General features: G+C 35.3%; 1 protein-coding gene across 2 annotated transcripts in view; it reads right to left on the minus strand.

Annotated features, from left to right (window-relative positions):
• Positions 1-22,153, minus strand: part of WASL (WASP like actin nucleation promoting factor) — a 69,293-nt gene that overhangs the window by 20,101 nt on the left and 27,039 nt on the right. For both annotated transcript variants that reach the window (XM_058529176.1, XM_058529185.1), the window contains 4 exons: positions 11,166-11,300; positions 9,118-9,204; positions 7,578-7,674; positions 4,152-4,175 (listed from right to left, as the gene is read on the minus strand). In XM_058529176.1, coding sequence (XP_058385159.1) covers positions 4,152-4,175; positions 7,578-7,674; positions 9,118-9,204; positions 11,166-11,300 — 343 coding nt within the window. The remainder of the gene's footprint in view (positions 1-4,151; positions 4,176-7,577; positions 7,675-9,117; positions 9,205-11,165; positions 11,301-22,153) is intronic.

Genomic DNA, 22,153 nt, shown 5'->3' on the forward strand with positions numbered 1-22,153 from the left:
TTTCTGCCTTCCTTCTTCTTATAATTTATCTTTACCAATCAGTATCAGCAACATCCTCTACAATAAAATGCTGCAAATTACTATTTACTCTCTTATCTTTATACTTAACAGAATTTAAGAATTGACTTTAGGACAGATTTAGGAGTACTGGAGTTAGATGCTCTCTTTATACACACCACCCTTCCTAAAATAGGTGCTCAAATAGCAACTATAAATGAGCAATCAGATTCACCATTAAAAAAATAACAAAACAAAGTTAACAACTATAATTAGTTTGTAGGAAAAAACAAAAATAAAAATATTTTTATGCTGCTTTAGTTTATATAAAAGTAATCTATTATACTATGGATGACATAAATGGTAATAGAGTTGGGTAAAGTTTAATAGTTTAAATTATCCAAGCTAGTAAATTTCTTTCTGGGAAATAATAAATGTTTTTGTAAGCCTGATTCATAACTCACTAGACAAAATAACTCAGCCATCTCTGAAGAAAGCTTAAGGATGAAGAGGACAGGAACAAAATATAAGTGCTATGTGGAATCAATAACAAAGTTTAACTCATACTGTAGTCAGACTGTGTTTCCCCCCCTCCCTCTACCCAAAAATCAGGCGTGGATATATTGTTACATATCTGCCAAGCTGTTAATAAAGCCTTGGCATTAGCTATTTAGTGTCATTACACATGAATTTCATTAGTATTTGTTAAAATATTAAGTCTACGTAAGAAAATCCACATAATAGTGATGTATAGAAAATTAGTATTAGCTGGGAAATTAGAGTTTTTCTAAATCTTTCATTTTATAGATGAAAACTAAGGGTAAGAAGAGTCAGGTGACCTGTCTAAAGTCACAGAATCAGTGACAAAGGCAAAGGTGAACTCTGCTATCTTGGTTCCTGGTCCACTACCCTTTCTATTAACTATTGTACCTTTTACACAAAAGTCACATTATAAGGTGATTGATAATGCTAACTTTACAAATGTTATCATATATTATTTCTTTACAAATTTATCAGTTCTCTCAGTTTGCAGTCCAACAGTTCATCATTCAACAAACATTCACAAACAACTTCCAAAATTTAGCAAAAAGGTTTTCTACACATTTAAGAGATTAGGTACTTGATTATTTCTGTTGACAATAGTCATTTATTTTACAGTTTGAAGGTGTTAGGAAATAATTTCAAAACGGTGTTCTAAAGCCTAGTTAAATATCTGTTTCAAAAGTGACACACTAAAAAAAGTGATAACCTGTATAAGGCACAGAGTCATTTTTTAATAAAGTTAAGTTTATGGAAGACTTGGTAACAGAGATACTCTTAAATCATTTCTAGTAAAGTTTAATTTAATTATTCCATTTATGAAATTACACTCATCCTAAAAACATGTACTAAGTAAATATATAATGGAGGGGACTGTTTCCCTTCTTTTTTTCAAGAAACAGTCAAATGACAAATTATCTCCTTCTGATTAAGGACAACTGTCACAGAAAAGGTTTTTTAATATTCTCACTGAACAGCATTTCTAGTTAATTTTAAAACTAAAAGAACAAACTAAAGTATTCCCCTTAATTACATAAAAAGCAGAGAACTCTCACCAAGGTAAAATAGTTGAGAAACAGGTGGCCCAGAGGCCTCTGATGTCAAGCAGTCATGAAGCTGAGAACAAATCATTGGAAAGCATCTAAGCTAAAAGGTGAGACTGACCAATAAAGAAAAAAGAAAGACGTACGGATCAGGAGTTAGTGAGGAAGACACTGAACTGCATTCAGGAACATATGTTACTTCTACATAAACTGTCTTTTTAATAGTTACAATTTGAAAAGGTCTGCTAAACTGATAATCTAAATGAGGATCTGAGACAAAGCACCTGCGCAGACACTGCACGGTCGTTAGGGTGTCCACTGCCACCTAGTGGTAGTGCACAGAATGCAGAAAAGTAATACGTGGTCTCCAAAACAGCAGTCTCTGCACAGTGGGGAGAGCAATACAACTGACTCCACAGCAGGAAAATATGTTAAAACTTCTATTAATAATTATTTATTTCTTTATTCATTGTGTATGTAATATATTAATACCATATTATATGTATATTTTATAAATAAGTATACAAATATTGGCAATATATGCTGTATAATTTTGCATTTTAACGATATGTACTACTTTTTTAAATTCTCCATTTATTTAATGAAAAAGTTTGGGACCACTGCACCAAAGGGTTAAAACTACAGATCAAGAGCAATCTCAGAGTGTAAATTAAACTACATTTAATTATGAGTATCTCTCTTACTAGGGATAATGTAATTGTGAAACAACTGTCATATAAAGAACATCCAAATTCTATCTATTCATGGGTTAGGTGCCTCTTCAGAAATACATTTTATATGTATTGAAAAGATGAAATTAAAAAAACCCATAAAGTATTTACATCCTTCACTTTAATTATATTATTTGTACATCTACACTTTAAAATCTCAGTTTACTTTTCCCAAAGATGCCACCACTAGGAAGCCTTCCCCCGGTACTCAATATATGCTCACAAAATGCAAAATAATTTAATAAATTCAAAAAGATTAAAATATTGAGCATATAACAAGGGAAAAAATTCTAACATTGCATTAAAAGTTCACAGATGACTAACTTCTCATTCAGCTGCTTCTGCTTCCTTTGCCTCTGTCACGTACTAGCTGTGTAACTTAAGGCATGTTACTTACCCTGTCTAGGTCTGTCTCTCCTTCAAAATCATCTTGACATAGCATAGGAGTTAAAGGGCCAGGCTCTGGAGTTACATTGCTTGAGAATGAATCCTGCTCTACCACTTATTAATTCTGTCACCTTAAGCAAGTTATCTATCTGTGCCCCAGTTTGCTTCTCTATAAAATGGGGATAATAGCAGCTACTTCATAAGGTTGCTGGACAGTGCCTGGCAGGCTGTAAATCATCATTAAACAGTAGCTGCTATTATTATCGTTGTTACTGTCTGCATTAACGATAACTAATACTTGTTAAGCACTATGCTAAGCACTTTGACTTCTTCATTTAATCTCCACAGCAGTCCTATAGGGTAAGCACTAAAACTGCTATTTAAAAAAGAAAGTCAAAGTATACAATTCTTGGCACATGGTAAACATTACTAAAGGTAGTCAGACATTTTTTAAAAAGTTATAATAAGGCAAACAATCCAAAATTTAATACAGAAATATTTGGTTCATGTTTTTATATCAGGAAAACAAATTTAAGGACAAAATCAGAAGGCAATATATCTGTTTAAAAGAAATAAACCCCAACAATCACAAAGAGTTGTCATATATTAAGACCTCTGTATTAACATGTTAAGTGTTTCCCTGAATGATCATTCTAAACTCTGATGAGAGGGTTTGAGATCCTTTTACAAAGAAGCAGCTATATTCCCCATTCCCCCTCCGGCTCCTGGAGGAATGGTTCTTCATAGGGTCATGGACCCCATCTAAACGTGACAAAAGCCATGGATCCTCTCTCCTCAGAGGAAAGAACGTATATACTTATAAAACTTAGCACACAATTTCAGGGAGGGTTTATGGAGTCCAGGAGGAGAATCTCTGCCCTAGAGATGAGATTTTGTCCTTTATATCTTGGTATTCTGCTTTTACTCTCTGGTATACGATATATTTTTTTAAATAAATAAATCCATAATACTTCAAGTGTTCATTATCAAATTAAGGACAGTTATGTACAGCTACTATTAGTTCTAAACACATCATCATAGTAAGTGTTCATTCTGAAAGGGGCTAATTACCAGTGTGAAATAATATTTTGCAATAAGAAAGATACATCTTAAAGTAGAAAATGAACAAACATGCTAGACAAAATTTACCGCCTTTAAGGAAGATATTAAGACCAGATTGTACAGTTTTTAAATTTAACCTATTGTGAATACAGAATTAAGATATAAGTAATAGTGATCTTCACCCTATGTAGTCTTCTTTCATCCTAGAAAAAAGCCAAAGAATATTACATTTCTAAGGCTCATCTATTATTTATTTTAAAATAAGAACAGAATAAACTACAGTATTTGATCATGGATATTAAATATTAGGTATTAATGTATGATACATGTTTCTACAAGGATTAAACTATAATCTAAAATCTTTTTGATCAATAATAATCAAAGAGCTTACCATTTGGGGGATCTCGTCTTTTCTCTGTTAGAAAATAAATTAAAAGAATATTATTAGACATATGTAAAAACCAACATAAAAAATTAATTCACCTAAACTCTGGCATATTCCTAAGCTGATGTACAGGTGGTTAAGGAACATTTCTCTAAGGAACTGACACTGAGCAGACGTGAACAAAACGAGAGAGGAAACAACATATTCAAAGGCCCTAAGGAGGGAACAGCATGAAGGAACACCATGAAGACCGGACTGGAGTGAGCCAAAGAGTGGAAGGAGGTAAGTCAGAAGGAGAGCCAGGGACTGGAACACGTAGAGTCTCACAGGCCACAGTTAAGGTATATAAATTGTATTCTACATATGATAGGAAGCTCTTACAGGGTTTTCAATAGGGCAAGTGACATGATCTAATCTATATTTTTAAAAGTTTACTCTGGCTACTTTGTGGAAAAGAGACAGTAGGGGACATAGAGTGGTAGCAGGGAGACTAGTGAAGAAGTTAGGGTAGTCCAGATGACAGAAGATGGTGGCTTGGATTAGGGTGGTCGCAGCAGAGGTGGTGAGAAATAGATCTAGAACATGTTTCTAGAAGGTAGAGACAACAGGACTCATTGACAGGATTTATGAGGGACCATGGTGAGCCAGAGTGACAAGGTGGAGCCAATGCCTTTTACTGAGATGGGGAAGACTTAGGAGAATAGTAGGAACAAGCCTGACTGGGGCTGGGGAACACGGATCAAGTGTTCTGCTCAGACATTTTAAGTCTGAAGGCTGTTCTGACACCCAACTAGAGTAGACAAGTCTGAAGGCCAGGGGAGAGGTCAGTAGTGTAGACAGGACTTTGAGAGTCAACATATAGAGAGTATTCACCAGTACAGGACTGAATGAAAGCACAAAGGTAATGAGAATACCCAGAGATGTTTGAGCACTGGGGCAGACCAAAATAACACTGAAAAGCTATAGACAATTAGGTAGGAGAAAAACCAGGAGAACTTCTATCAATCCTTTGCATTCAGACTTTTACATATCAGGTTTGACACAATTTTGGCTTTAAGTAAGTTCAAAAGTGGTTGAAGAATTTTAAACAAATGTAATTTCCACAGATTTTCTAATACAAAATTTTCTGAAATTATAAGAGAAATAACCACAAATAACAATATAATAAAATAGTTTATAAACAGCCATAAACTAAAATTATCAGGATTTAATTGGGTGACAAGTTAAAAATCATGGCAATGGGAAATATATGTATTACTCCATCTCGTAGTCTGATGAAGTAACTTTCTGAAACATTTAGTAAGCAAGTCTTATCTATGTCAACAAATGTCAATCTCCAATTTCCAAAGTGATGCTATCTCTGAATCCAGAGGGGAAATATTTCTTAGACTGGTGATAACACAGATATAGAAATATACAGAGATGAATATAAAGTTCAGAGTGTAAGTTCTAAAAAGCAATTACTTAGAAATATGATACTATCCTGGCTTGACAGCCATTCATGTGAAAAAAGGGAAGGTCTGGTTGAACAGAGAAGTATGGGATCTAATGGTGTGAGGCATTTGCTAGAAACATTAGCAGAACAGTGTTTAATCAAATCAAGGAACATTTTAGTATCACAGTACTAGTCAGACTACTTTTGGAGTACTATGTGCAAATCTGGACACTATATCTGAAGCTGGACTATTTCTTCAAATCTGGACCATTTGAAGAAGACATAAAGATCTATAGTGGATTCAGAGCACAGAATACTCTGGATGATGAGTCTATAAACTACATCACATGAGGAATAAGAAACCGGAACCGGTTAAACCAAAGAAGTGTAGGCATACGGAAGACATGATAGATGGCTTCCAATATTAAATGGCTACTGGCAGGAAAAGAAAATAGACTAATTTGTTGTTGCTCCAAAAGTTGGACCCCAGGCATCTAAAGTTAAACAGAGGCGAGGTTGGAGTTTGACTTAGCATGAAGGGCTACCTAGCAATGAATCAGCTGCCTCCCTAATGTTGTGATCTTTCTGCTTCTGAAATACTATGCCTAAAAGCTTAGGAACTATATAAAACAGAATTTCTGTACCAGGTGAAAGATATCTTTAAGTGACCTACCTATTTCAAAGTCAATTATTCTATATTTTAAGAAGTATTTTCTACTCTTATATTGAAAACGTCACATATTTTGACTAAAATGAGCCCCAGGGAGCCCCTGGTCTAGCACCACAAAATGCCACTGAAATAGCCACTGAACCATACGTTATTCCACAGCATTAAATCCTTTTCTAGAATAGAATCAAGTGGCAAATGCCCTTGGCCCCAAAGAGAAGTAACAAAAAATAACAGGCTCCTAAAAATTCTTCTATTCACTTATTACAAGCGAGATATATTAAGATGGCAATAGCGAGACAACAACTTAGTGCATTTTATTTTCATTTTTACCTCACCTCCCTCTTGGAAACCCATTAAAATAAAATAAAGATGTATAAAATGGAATACATGCTTTTACGTTTCTGTTTTCTGAATCCAGTGTCTTCCTTTTTCATGACTTATTCCCTCTTACTGGTAAAGCACATCCTTGAATACAGTGATCTTCAAACTGGGGTAACATGTACTCTTGGATGTACAGAAAGACTTTTCAAGGAGTATACAGGCATGGCTAGTTTTAAGGGGATCTATTTATTGATGTCAACTCCCACATGTCATTTCTCCTAAAACTGAACTGTTTAAAGAAGATGCTTTTGGAGAAGTTCATCTTTCCTAATCACCCTTCTACTACTTTACAAAAGAAAGGCTTGGTACACTGTTGTCAAATAGTTCTATATCAATGAAGTTAAAGTTCTATACTATCTCTCGTTGTTCTCTAACTGTTTTACATGTATTAGAGTCTCACGCGTTAAACTAAGTTCCTTATGGTCTTATAATATACAACAGTAGGGACAAAATAGAAACAAGGCAATGTTTACAGATCTTATTTGCAACTTTGCTTATCTGCTTCTAAGGCTTGCCTAAAGTCTTCACAAAGTATAAAATACTTTTAAAAATGTAAGTTACAAACAATGTCATAAAAAATGCAAATTTAAGAGTCAGTATACATGGAATGTTATCAACAAAAAAAGTTATTGGAATGAGTTCCTCAGTAAATCTGAAAAAAATTCATTCTCAATAAAAATACTATTTCTTTTAAGGTAAGGATTAGCAACCTTTTTTTGTAAAGGGCAGATAGTAAATATTTTAGGCTTTGTGCGCCACATAGTCTTTGTCATAATTATCCAACTGTGTTGTGGCAAAGAAATATCCATAGGCAATATGTAAACCAATGAGCATAGCTGTGTGTTCAATAAAACTTTATTTACAAAAATAGGTGGTGGGCCAGATTTGTCCCATGACCCATAGTTTGCCAACTCCTGTTTAAAAGAATTAAAAAAAAAAAGTTTACCAGATTTCCTTTGTCGCCGGCCCAACAAGTCTGTAACTGCTTTTCGGAATTTTTTTGCTTCCTCTTCATTGGCAAAATTAAGAGCAACTTGACACGTCTGAAATATTTTCATCAAATAAACAACAAAAATACCACAAATTTAGCTTTATTTAACAAAAAAGTTGATAACCAACAGAAGTACATTCCTGAAGAAGGAAAGCTTGACTTTATTAGCAGAAAAGAACTTATTTTAATCACCTGAATAACTTAAAAAGGCAAAAAAACATGGAGAAGGTAAAGTAAAAGACTACTATTAGAAAGGCTGCCTATCATAGGAGACACTGAAATGTTAAACTGCATACTTCATCTTCAACAAAAAAACAAAATAAATTGAATTTGATCCTTCAATAGAGTTCTCACTTTTGGATTAGAAAAGGCAAACTGGAAAAGTTGGTCAAAGCAGGTCAACTCCATCTTTACTAGTTTATGTTTTTATTTTACAGCTTAATTACAGGTATTATTTAAATTATAACTTTAATTCAGGTAAATTAATTAAAAACATGGAAACATACTGACATTACTTATTATGGAATTTAATGCACACTTTTATATATGTACATATATTTATATCCTATCAAGAAAAATAACAGCTAGAGAAGAAGATACTTTCTGAAAAGATGACTATATCATCTAACTCAATCTTCTTTTTCATCGTAGAAAATTTAGGGGGCCAGCCCCGTGGCTTAGTGGTTAAGTGCGCGCGCTCTGCTGCTGGCGGCCCGGGTTCGGATCCCGGGCGTGCACCGACGCACCGCTTCTCCAGCCATGCTGAGGCCGCGTCCCACATACAGCAACTAGAAGGATGTGCAGCTATGACATACAACTATCTACTGGGGCTTTGGGGGAAAAAAAATAAATAAATATAAAATTATAAAAAAAAAAAAGGAAAATTCTTTAAAAAAAAAAAAAGAAAATTTAGGAAATACAAATATGAAAACAAAGAAAATTAAAATCACCCATAATCGTCATTCAGAAAATCCCTCTAAGGATATGGCATAGAAATCCTTCTAACATTTTCCTCAAGTATATGCAATAAATTTTTAAAATTTTGTTTTCCCTCATTTATTGTATTTTAGCATTCTTTTAGGTCATAAATTATTCCTTCACAAAATAATTTGAATGGCAATATAATATTCAATATTTAAAAGTTACCATGGATTAGTGGACAATTAAGAATTCATCTTTATAGATAAGAAAACTAAAGCCTAGAAAGGTTAAAGAATTCATCTTTATAGATAAGAAAACTAAAGCCCAAAGACAGAGAGAAGATGAAAAAACAAGTCTCTTCTCTACATAGCAAATTACATTTACAGTACTCTTTGAAACCTTTTTTCGGCCCTTAAAATATCTGCCATATCTTCCTATTTAGCTATTATATCTATGAAGTAAAATAATTCTTTATATTTTATACAATGTTTACACAAAAAGCTCATAAATGCTTTCCACAGACAAATGTAAAAGCAATTACATTAACAGGGTAATAAAGGAAAACATGACTTACATCTCCAGCAAAGGTATGAAAATATCCTCTAGGACTATTATATACAAAGTTATTGTATAGCTCTTGTTCCCACAATAGTTTCCCATCCTAGAAAAAAGCAAAAGTTAATAAAAGAGTTACCAAAAAAATTAATCTCTAGAAATAAAACAAAGCAGATGACTCATATTAAGGGAAGTATTTATATTAATAACAACTTTTACATACACATATACCATATACATGTATCATACATAAGTAACATATTACATAATTTAATCAGTAATTTCTTAATAACAAAACAGTAAATACTGGATAATGTTTCTTTCATAAAAACTACATACCAAGTGAGTTTAATTCAGTATGCTAAGATATGATCTCATTAGCCAAGCATTTCCAAATATAGTTACTTGGTGAAACATAACTAGAACAATTACTAGATCATCAATGTTAGATAGAAGGTATAGGATACTTTTGTACACGCACTGATTATCAGTGCATAGTTCCATCAACCATATTTAGACTATGTGCTATCAAATATTACAGGACTACTTCATGCTCTTTTCCTCAATTCTACAGATGCTGGGATGATCAAATATACCTTTTCTGTACTACTCATTAACAATCTTTGAATTCCTAACTTTTGCAGAATGACCTCCTAATTAAACCCTGGTATAAGTAGTTTCAACCATGTGCAGAAAGAGACTGATGATTAAAGTGCACCAAGGTTAAATTATGGTTAAGAGAGCCATGGATGATTGTCGTATCTATGGCCATAGCATAAGAAATATAATTAACCTTAATACCAAAGGTGGTTAATTGCAAGTATTCAGCAACAGTTATCTACAATTGGAAATAAGTGATCACAGAATTATAATCATTGCCCTATTCTGAAATGCAAGGTTCTATCTAGACTCCAGTTTTAAAATATTTAAAGTACATAAAACACACATTATGACCACTATAATGGAATTCCTTCCTTCCCAGTGGAGTTATATGTGTATTCCATGTCTAAACAGTGTTTGTCATTGGTGATGAGAAAAATGTGAAAGGATTTAGGGGTTTCTTTCAAACTATGCACGTGTTCCCTATCCCCCAGAATCATTGCCATAGTAAGTCATTGTTAGTAAAAGGAGCATGCCACATCCCTCAGCTGTCTTGGCATACGGGAAGTGGATGCTAAGAAGCAATAATTTACAAAGTGCAGTAACTTAAATCTCATTTAATCTGAAGGAAATACTTTGCAACAGACCCAGATGGTTATCCCATTTTACAAATAAATAAGCCCAGGCCCAGAGAAGTAAAACAGTGTGACTACAATCTATCTGACCGTAAGTATTGTCCAAGAGTTCAAAGTCAGTTTTAGTTTTTTGTAATTAGAATCCCATTATACTTATTTTCACATATAAATATTAAGCAGGGAGGTTTACCTACAGAAAACGTCTTAAAAGATAAATTGAGACTTCATCTCAGCAAAAAGATAATTACTTTTACGGTAACTGTAAGAGATGAATACCTGACAAAGGGCATCCAATCTAGGACAATGTGGATTTATGTTTGAGAGTGAGGGATACAAAGCTGTGAAAATCTGAACATACCTATATTGAGAAACAACATAAGGAAAAATGGGTAACAAATACATTATTAGAACACTTTAAACCTGGGCTAAAGTAAATAACAATACATACCAAGCTAAAATATACTTTTGTAGTTCCCTGAAAGCACTATGTAGGCTAATCTGTAATGAACAGGATGGAGTAAAAGAATATTACTAGAAAAGAAGAGAATGTGGGGAAATCTCAAGACCCAAAGGCATTAAAAACAAACACACACACACACACACACCTTTAATGTATGGTGGCAATGGAAAGATAAAATAGGAAGCTGAGAACATGTTCCTATGTGGTCACTATGCCCATGCTTCAATATCTAAAACCAAGCTTCACTCTTTTAATATTAATTTAAGTATAATTTAAAAATTACATACAGGATAAGCAAATCTATACTAAATTATAATTGAGGTAGAAAAGCTAATCACCCACAGTTTAAAGTGGAAGCAAAATAAAACTTACCTTGATATCAAATATTCTTAAAAAATAAGATCTCTGTGGATTGTCCTTAACAAGACAAGCAACACCACTGCACTTCTTTGACCACATACAGTTCCGATCTGCTACATATAACTGTACCACTGCTGAAGACATAGTCTGCAAAATATAAAATACACAGCCATTAGGTAACACTCAGACGACCACAGCCCCTGCTGACATCTTGACTGCAACCTCATAAGATACCGAATCAGAACCACCCAGCTCAGCTGCTCCTGAATTTCTGACCCACAGCAACGAGGAAATAATAAAAATTTATTGTTATTTTAAGCCATTACTTCTTGAAGTAATTTCTTATGCAGTAATAAATAACAAATACAATAACTATACTAAAAATAATTACTGAAAGCTAACATTTATTGATGCTTATAATGTCTCAGGAAATATGCTATGCACTTTTAAATATAACCTCATTTACTTTTTGTTACTATTATAACCTTATTTTAAGCTTGAGAAACCCAAGGTTAAAGAGGATAGATAATCTGATCAACATCACACAGCTAAGTGGCAGAGGCAAAATTTCAATCTAGGCAATTTGTGACTTCAGATCCTGTATTCTTAATCCCTGTAATATACTGTTTTCCAATAAAGTGCACTTTTAAGCAATGAAGTAGTAGTATTAGTAAAGGCTGACTTCTATATAGCAGTTACCCATTTTAGTATAGGTACTAAGTCAAACGTGAAAGCAAGACGGGTGCTTACTAATTACAGTGCTGGACACTTTGAACATATTATCATCCTGGAAGACAGATTCTATTATCTCCTTTTTTTTTTTTTTTTTTTTGCTGAGGAAGATCGCCCTGAACTAACATCTGTGCTAATCTTCCTCTATTTTGTTTGTGGGTCCCCACCACAGTATGGCCACTAACGAGTAGTGTAGCTCAGCACCCGGGAACTGAACTCAGGCCGCCAAAGCAGAGCGCACCAAACTTAACCACTAGGCCACGGGGTCAGCCCCCTAATATCTCCTTTTTGTAAAACTGAGAGGAAAAAAGATTTTAACTGACTTGCACATGGTCACACAGCTTCAAAGCCATACCAAAGATACGAAATATGATTTGAATGACTATTGTCCCAATTTTCCCAAGGTACCTAACTCGTACCCTTTTAGATGCACAGGAGAGAAGCTAATTCATTACATGGAATGGACACCTTAGAGCATTAAGGTTTACCAGAACATCATGTTGTCACCTCTCTCATGACTGTATCAGGAAACAATGGAAATTTTCAATTAATTCTAAATTAAGTTTCTTTTCTATTATAATATAGAATGTAACTATTCAAACTTAGTTTCTGTAAGAGTGATCACACATATACCAGTACAGCACTTACAGATCCTCAGAAAACAATAATTATGTTTTCTGATCCAGTAATCTCATTCTTAAACTAGAAATTAAGAAAATAAGTTAAAATATAACAAAAAATTTGTATTTTTAATATAAATATAAAAAACAAAATATTTATATGAATTAATTATGCTTTTTAAATAGAAGGAATTTAAATAACCAGAAATAGGAGATGATGAAGTAATTACAGTACATCAGTTCAATGAATACTGGGCATTGTAACAGAAAACAGACTACATTAAGATTTGGAGATAATGTGTTTTGGGTTACTTAACTATGCCTGGGGAATGCACTCCTCTGATAAGAGGATTCCAAAGAACTATTATATAATAATTAACTCAGAAATGTAAGATGAGTGTACCGTTGGGGATCAAAATTTCATTAAGACTTTCCCAGATAACTGTGCTCCACGTTATGTTTTTAACTTTGGCAGATTAAACTCATCTTTTCGTTTTGTTTTGTCTTTTGAGGAAGATTAGCCCTCAGCTAACATCTGTTGCCAATCCTCCTCTTTTATGCTGAGGAAGACTGGCCCTGGGCTAACATCCATGCCCATTTTCCTCTACTTTTATATGGGATGCTGCCACAGCATGGCCTGATAAGTGGTGCGTAGGTCCGCACCTAGGATCCAAACCTGCAAACTCCAGGCCACCAAAGCGGAGTGCCCGGACTTAACTGCTATACCACCAGGCTGGCCTCCAAACTCATCTTTGAATTTCACATTCAGTCATGAACAGGACACAAAGCAGCAGGAAAAGTTCCACAACAGCCATTAAAAAAATTATGAAGATAGCTTAAAAATTAAGACGCTGGGTTTACAAAAGGGGACTGAAGAATGTGGGTACACCTCTGGTCTGCTGAAAACATACCTGTGCTCTTCTGCAAGTACACAGTCTCAGCATGATAGCTCCATAGATTCCCTGACCCCAAACCCCTAGCACGGAAAAGTTTAGAAAAGTGGATTTGGCATATATTATCCAAAGGTATTAAAGATCAGGCTGAAGAATTCAAAAATCAGATGAGAAAATTTGTTTTCTAAGGAAAACTCATGCTAACTGCAGCCCTTTTAGTATGGTGCTGTCAAAATGCATTCATTTCTAAAAAAGAAAAGCAATTAGGAAACTAGACACCAAGAAAAAGATCTAAAAATCCTCTTACTTTACTTTTTAACCAGAAAACAAGAAGTAACAGCTTGGAAAAGAAAAAATGTGTTATTGAGTCTGAAATTCCATTATGGAAATCCCCATACCATGGGACCAAACATTAATATTGTAAAACATTGTCTGGATATATATGTGAACTCAAAACAACAATAAAAAACTAATAATCCACATTTAAACATTTATATAAATTTAAAACAAATTCTTAAAACATCTGCATAAGAAATAAAAACTGTGAAACAATTTTATAATTTTCCACACAAACATAGTCGGCATTATAAACCTTACTCTACAATAATTTACAAACTTTTAATTCTAAAGAACCCAACTAATCATTAAGCAATTTTCAGTAACTGGATTTTCAAAATTTTGCTACAATCGTATTGTCAGTCTAAGTGTGTCTATTTCACTCTTTCTTATCTTAAATTGGCAAAGAATTAAAATTATATACCATAGCACCTTTTAAAGCCTTTTCTGATTAATTCAGAATAATTACAGTGAATTCAAAATAGCTTATTCAGAACGCATAACATTCAATATATAAAGGCTAAAACTACAAAAACATGACTATCCCTTAAATTCTAGATTGACAGGGGCTTAATTAAGTTTTTAAAAACATTCCTTCCATTCCTTTCAAGTAATTACAGCTAATCAACTCCATTACTTCTTGTCTTTCATAATGAAGAAGGTTTTATTGAAAACAACCTAAGGACAAGTGCTTAGGAAAGGAAATTTATTTCTTTTTAGCCCAATAATGTTAGGGGCAAAATTTATTAATTAAAAAGAGAAAAAGTACCATATAAACTTTTATAGAAATGGAGTCTATCATATGCATCCTGATATTCCAGTACTGAGTTACTGCACTAACACATTCCTCTTCAGAACTTTCATTGTCAAGGGCAGAAAGAAGATGGAGTATGAATTCTGGGATGTGAATCCTTCCCATTGTCCTTTAGCAGGCTACATCTACCTCTCCCAAGTTGACTCTGCACCAGTGAACAACTATTTCCCTGAATCCCTAGGTTGAAATGACTGTATGCTTTTTCTTCATGTTTCTAAAGCACCTTTTTGTGTATCTTGTGTGAATCTTGTTACACCACAGATCTTATTCTAAAACAGAATAACTTTCTGCATTGATTTATTAACCATTAAATAGACTATAATTCCTTTAAGCACCTAAAATAGTTTTGCAAGACTATACTTTCATTTCACCTACCCTTTGCCACAAGTAAACAAACATTTGTTAAATTAAAAATTGCATACTTAAAAATTGCATATTTGGATTTCGATAATAAGAGAATGACCTTGATTTAAGGATATACACCCTGAAGTATTCCAAAGAGGCATCACATCAACAACTTACTCTCAAGTGACTCAGAAAAAATAATATGCATGTATAAATATATACAGAGAGGGAACCAGGATAAAATGCTATAAACATTTGACAAATTTGGATGAAGGATATATAGGAATTCTTTGCACTATTATTTGTAACTTTACTGTAAGTATGAGCTTATTTTGAAATAAAAATATTTTTAAAGTACAAATGATTCATAAAAATGTAAGACTTTAGTCCCCTTCTACAGTCATGACAGTCTCGGGAAGGTGGCTCTCTTCTCAGAGCCATTGCTACCTCCACATATATTAGCCACTGCCACACTGACCCAAAACTAAGAAAACTGCCACTTCCTCCATTTCCCTCTATACTTACACCAACTTGTTCAAAGGAACTTCATCTTGAATAAGATTTAAATCACAAACATTCACTACTTCTATAGTTTAAATTTCTTTCACCTTTTCAGAATAACCATTTTATATAAGAGGTCAGAAAAATAATTTTAGATCAGGAAAATAGATGTTTCTTTTATTATAGAATCGGTTAATTACAGGGAAAGACTGGAAAATATCAAGACTTGTAGATCCTTGCTTGACAACCAACTGCCTACAACAAGTACTAAGAAGACCTAATAGTGAATAACTGTCTACAATGATTATTAGTTTAATAATCGAATAAATATACAATGTTGTTATAGGAAATAATTTTTAAAGATATATTTTCAGTGAATATCCAAAATAAACTGTGTGGAAAAAGAAATCAAAATCAAATCAGTGAATAAAATAAAGTCTTTTCTATGATTACAATGGCCTTAGATTAATAGCCAAAATGCTCCAGCTTTAATGTGTGTGTGCGTGTGTGTGTGTCCCAAGTTTCTAAAATCTAATCTGGAAAAATCCATCCTAAGTTTTCTCATTATATAAAAGCTAAGCTTTAAATATGTTTCTAGATGCTCTGATGAAGTATTCACATGAAATGTCCCATTACTGTCCTGAATATGAAATTTTAATATGAAACATTATAATAGGAATTATAAATGTAAAGAAAGATAAGGTATTTGGTCGAATTTTTATAATTACTTAATTATGCAGTGATCTGCAGGAGGAACTTTTTTTTTTTTTGTGAGGAAGATCAGCCCTGAGCTAACATCCATGCTAATCCTCCTCTTTTCGCCAAGGAAGACCGGCTCTGAGCTAACATCTATTGCCTTCTAGTTGCTGTACGTGGGATGCAGCCTCAGCATGGCCGGAGAAGCGGTGCGTCGGTGTGCGCCTGGGATCCGAACCCGGGCCGCCGGTAGCGGAGCGCGCGCACTTAACTGCTAAGCCACGGGGCCGGCCCAAGGAGGAACTCTCTAAAGTATAACAAAACCTCAGTTACATGGCCACCTAAAAAAACTCCATACAGAAACCAGCAATTTAAAAAATAGGAACAAGACTCCTGAATGATGAGAACCAGTAAAAATTATCCAGGAAAAGAAAACACAAATAATTCACTCTGGAAAGGAGGAATTTTATCAACAGGTAATTTCCACAATGAGAAATAATCAGAAAAAGAAAGAAAAACACAATAGAAAAAGGTAGAGATTTTTTTTTAAAGAATACATCAAAGACAGAAGACTCTACAAGAAATACCAGTAATCTTTTAAAAAGCAAAGCTGGAGCACTGGAAGAGAAGGAGGACAAAAGCAATAAGTAACAAACAGAAGCCCAAGTGAAGAAAAATGGAGTCAGATAAAAACAGCTGCGGTCTTAGGAACCAAGCATAAAAAGTCTTTTAGGCCTTAGTAACTACTTAAGGAAACCACTGTGCCAGGTATATTCATTCATCAAATGTTTACTGAGTACCTACTATGTACACAGGACTGTGATAAATGGGGGTGGGGTGAATGAAAGTGGTGTGGAACACAAAAATAAATTAGACAGCCATGGTCCTCATGAAACAAGCATTCTAATGGGCAAACATTAATAACTATTACAAATTCTATAAAGGAAAAACCCAGTACGCAACGAAAATGTAAAACCTATCTAGAGTGGGAAGGCTTCCCTCAAGTGATCTTGTACCTGAAGGATGAAAAGGAATGAGTCAGGTGAGCACAAGGTGGGGGAAAGTGGAGCGGAAACAGCATTCTAGGCAGACACATCAACAAAGACTCTACAATGGGAAGTGAGCTCGGGAGCTGTGTGGGGTGGAGGATAAGAAAGAGAAGAGTGGTAAGGAATGAAGGTACGGATTTAATATTAAAGTAACATCAAACACAGCTCAAGTCTGTGGTTTAGAGAGATAAACAGCCATATACAGTTTGGAAACCTTGTCTGGAGATGTGGTACAGTGCTGTATCTTTCATGTAACGGCCCTTGATGCCTCTCAGTATCCCAGTTCTTGTATACTCTCCTCCCTCACTGACCCTGTGTTTGTCCATATGACTTGTTTTGACCAACAGGTCTTCAGCAAATATAAGTAGAAGCTTGAAAAGTACTTGCACATTGTGGCTTGCCCTCTTGGAATTGCTGCCCTAAAACCCACGGTGCAAGACCACACACAGAGCAAGGCCCCAGTCATGTTACTTGTCCTTGCTGAGCCCAGTTCTCATTAGACCTGCCAGCTGAATGCCACTGCATGAGTGAGCCTAGGTGACAGAAGCAGACTAACCACCCAGCCAATCCACAGAATTATGAGAAATAAATTGATACTGCTTTATGTTACGAAGTCTTTTTTTTTTTTTTTTTTGAGGAAGATCAGCCTGAGCTAACATCCGTTGCCAATCCTCCTCTTTTCTGCCGAGGAAGATTGGCCCTGGGCTAACATCCGTGCCCATCTTCCTTTACTTTTATACGGGACGCCGCCACAGCTTGGCTTGACAAGCGGTGCGTCAGTGCACACCCGGGATCCGAGCCCGCAAACCCCGGGCCGCTGAAGCAGAGTGGCGCACTCTGAGCCACCGGGCTGGACCCTAAGTTACAAAGTTTTGAGGTGGTTTGTTTGCAGCAATAAATAACAGATGTAGGAGATTGTTTTAATGTACTAAAAACCACAATGACCTCTAAGAGATGCTTCTAGCTCCTCCCTCCATTCCATTTATATTGGATATGTGTTTAAAATTACCAGTCAAGTTATCAAAAATTTTTAACTACAAATCATAAAAGTTTTAGAGCTCACTCTCATTACCAGCACACTTTCTCTTTTGAAACCTTTTTAAAAATCACTTTATATCCAAAAGCCTTACTAAAAGGTATGTGCTGGGCAACAGACTAGGCTCACTCACTAAACCACTCACAGCCACACATCAATCTCATATGGTGCTTGTGACTTAAATTCACACATCTAGAAAACTGTAAATTATGTGGCACAGACCTTACTTGCAAACACTGAAAATTATAGATGCTAAAACTACAAATGGCAAGGTTTACCATATTCTTAATTTTCTACTTGAAGGATAACCATATACAGATACAGGTGAGAGGGAGACTGATCTCATAACAGACGGTCATGTTTGCAAACAGGTGAGGACACTGTGCAAAGGGCAGCACACAGGTATGGCTTGCTCTCTTCTGCCTCTCCTTTCCTATAGCTTAAGTGGACCTGCTTAAAAGGAATTTTTCTCCTCTTTTCCTCTTCTATCTCCTCTTCCCTTTGTCTGCCTCTCTCTGGCAAGACCAGTTGGATTACGGTTAAACCTGAAGTTTGGATTTGGGTTTTCAGTGAATGAAGGTGGAAAAGAGATCCGCTAGGATTCTTACCTCAGCTCACCAAAGTTTAACATTACCAGCTGTGACCCAAGCCCTGATAACAAGATATATATATATATCTACATATATTTTTTATTCTGCTGCCACCACCCTGTGCAAATAAAAGTTTGGGATGAAAGAGTGGAAAGGTAAGTACTTTGATCACTGATAGGATTTGGGTATTCCTGAATCCTAGAGCCAAATACCATCGGATACCGTTTCACCATAAATTTATCAAGCATATAATCCAATCCCCTCATTTTACAGATGAGGTCAATTTATTTGCCAAAGGTCATATACTGGTCAGCTCTGGATGAATTTCCCAATCAGCCGTTCATTTTATATTCACTACACACTACTCTTTGATTCATCCCAATTCCTAATTTGTCATAATTTTGCCCCATCCTATTTAAATGATTCTCCAAGAACAACATATCCTTAATATTATTTTATTCCTCTACTGATTCCATTTGGTTAAGTTTCTTACTTTATTTTGGGGGAGGTAAAAGGGAGGTTGGCAGTGGTGGGGGTGTTGGGAAACAGAGGGTTGCTAGTACATGAGAAAAAAGAATCTTTATGAAAAGAAAAATTTCAAGCAGATGTAAGATACATATACTGGAGACACAGGTCGATTTACCATGAAGTCAATTAAGTTTAAGTTTCAGGGTCTTTTATTTGGAAGAGCCCCTTACAAGGCTCAGCTTGTTTTCCTTTGGGGTATACACGGCGGTAGCAGCAACTCCAGCCTCATGCCTAGGGGCTCTTCTCTAGCCATCCCTGAAGGTGATCCTGGTACTTTCATCCATGATGCACTCTCTCGATAGGCCAATGGGTACGTGTGTTGGGGGGCAGGGGAAAGTGATTCTTTTATAGTCAATCTTCTATCCAATGTAAGAATCCTTCATATAACATTTTTAATAGATGATTACACAGCATTTGCTTGAATATTTGCTGTAACGGGGAGCTCACAACTTGAGGCAAAAAACTATCTTACTGTTGAGCAGCTCAGTTAGAAAATTCTTAGTACTGAAACTAAATCTGTTTTCCTGGCAATTCTGACCCATAGGTATTTTATTCTTTATTCATTCATTTAAATGACAGTTGAGCATTTGCTATGTGAGAGGCAAAAGTGCTAGGTATTGTAGCTACAATGACGCAAAACTGGAAATGTATACCATCCCAACTAATTACAGCATACTTATTTCTGTGTAGTAGCAATAACATTTTCACTTCCATAGAGATGTGCCCCCAACAACCCGACTTCTCAGGTCATCTCTTTTTCAGCTAAAATTTATTTTGATCATTCCTCATCTGACTTGATTTATGAATTCTTTATCTACCTGGCTGCCCTTGGTAAAATGAAGTAGGTATTTTACATGTGGTCTGTAATATTAGAATATTAGCAAATATTATTGCAGAATATTAGCAAAATCATAGGAGAAATAACTTATTCCCAATCACAAAAAGAAAGGCATGCACAGCCTTCGTTCTCATCTATCATATTGTATGCTGAAGACACGTGACTATCTTTCTCTAACTCAATATCCTCTCTCCTATCCTGATCTTGCATTTCAATTCTGTGCTCCCAAAGGTGAAACATCCTCCTTTTACCTGGCTAACTCTGCTCACCTTTCAAACCTCAGTTCAGATGTCACCTATGGGATCCCCTCCTTGACACTCCAAAAAAGTGTTAACACTTAACCTGTTGTTATATCCTACTATTTATGAGGATAAGCAACATGAAGCTTGCCTAACAAGACACTTTAGTCAGTTTCAGTCATCAACAATCAGAGGGAGGGCCGGCCCCGTGGCTTAGCGGTTAAGTGTGCGCGTTCCACTGCTGGCGGCCCAGGTTCGGATCCTGGGCGTGCACCGACGCACCGCTTCTCCGGCCATGCTGAGGCCGCGTCCCACATACAGCAACTAGAAGGATATGCAGCTATGGCATACAACTATCTACTGAGGCTTTGCGGGCAAAAATAAACAAATAAAATTATAAAAAAAAAAAAAAAAACAATCAGAGGGAGGAAGCAGTTCCTCTTTTCACTAAGCCTTACCAAGATTCTCTTCAAAAAAGTCAGTGGCCTGGACAGGTAATTAGGTCCTCTCAAACTAAACAAATGGTTGGGTTAAATAAACATTTTTTAGTGGACAGGAAATGCTAAAGAATAAGATGAAACACAGAATCAAAAAGTCGATAAGAATCAAACATGCTGAGAAATTTAAAGTTCATTTGGAAAAAACAAAAAGCCTGGAACAGGAAAAATTATGATCTCTGATATAGCTAGGACAACGGTGTTCCCTTTAGGACTCATAGATACTACTACCAACTCTCCTGGAAGGAAGCCCAATTGAGTGCTTCCTCAACAACAGAGCTGCAATCCTCTGCAGTCTAGCTCACGTACTCCGAAAATACAGGTAAGCATTAAACAATCTTGCTTACGTAGAATAGTAAAAAAATCTACAAAACACTAATAAAGTTTCTGATAACTAGCAGGAATGAAAAATATTACATAATCAAAGACAACATAATATACAATGTGAAAGAAGAGTTATAACTGGCAGGTAACTGCCCTAAAAGTTAAGTTTCGGGATGGCCCCGTGGCATAGCAGTTAAGCGCATGCGCTCTGCTGCTGGTGGCCCGGGTTTGGATCCCGGGCGCGCACCGACACACTGCTTGTTGGGCCATGCTGTGGTGGCATCCCATATAAAGTAAAGAAAGATGGGCATGATGTTAGCTCAGGGCTAGTCTTCCTCAGCAAAAAGAGGAGGATTGCCATGGATGTTAGCTCAGGGCCGATCTTCCTTACCAAAAAAAAAAAAAAAAGTTAAGTCTCACCATGGTCAAAATGAATAAATTTATAAGATGCAGCATGCTAAGATAATTTGCATGCTACAGTAACAATGGACTTGGGAGCAAGGAAATAGAACATAGTAAAATATATGGTACCCAAAATGTTCACATAGATGACCTAGCTTATGATATAAGAGTTACATTAAGTTCAGTGATGTGTTTGGTTTATACAACTAAACCAGGGTAAACGGGTAACACATTTTAGAAAGACTTCCATCAAAACCATTAAAATATATCAAATTTTACATTTACTAATTCAAATCTTCAGAACCTTAAAATTATCTAAAATTACTCAAGCAACTAGAATTTTCTAGATCATCAAGAAAAATACCCACTAATTCCTTAAATAAACCACAGTTTGGCTATACAATAGGATACTATACAGCTGCTGGGAAAAAAACAAAAAAAGAATGAAGAGGCTCTTTAAGTAATGATAAAGAAAGGTCCTCAAGACACATTGTTATGTGAGAAAAAAAGAAAGATGTAAAATGAAGGGTATAATATGCTAACATTTGTGCACAACAGCA

The sequence above is a fragment of the Diceros bicornis genome, chromosome 3, assembly GCF_020826845.1.
Source record: "Diceros bicornis minor isolate mBicDic1 chromosome 3, mDicBic1.mat.cur, whole genome shotgun sequence".
In the NCBI taxonomy this organism is placed as follows: domain Eukaryota; kingdom Metazoa; phylum Chordata; class Mammalia; order Perissodactyla; family Rhinocerotidae; genus Diceros; species Diceros bicornis.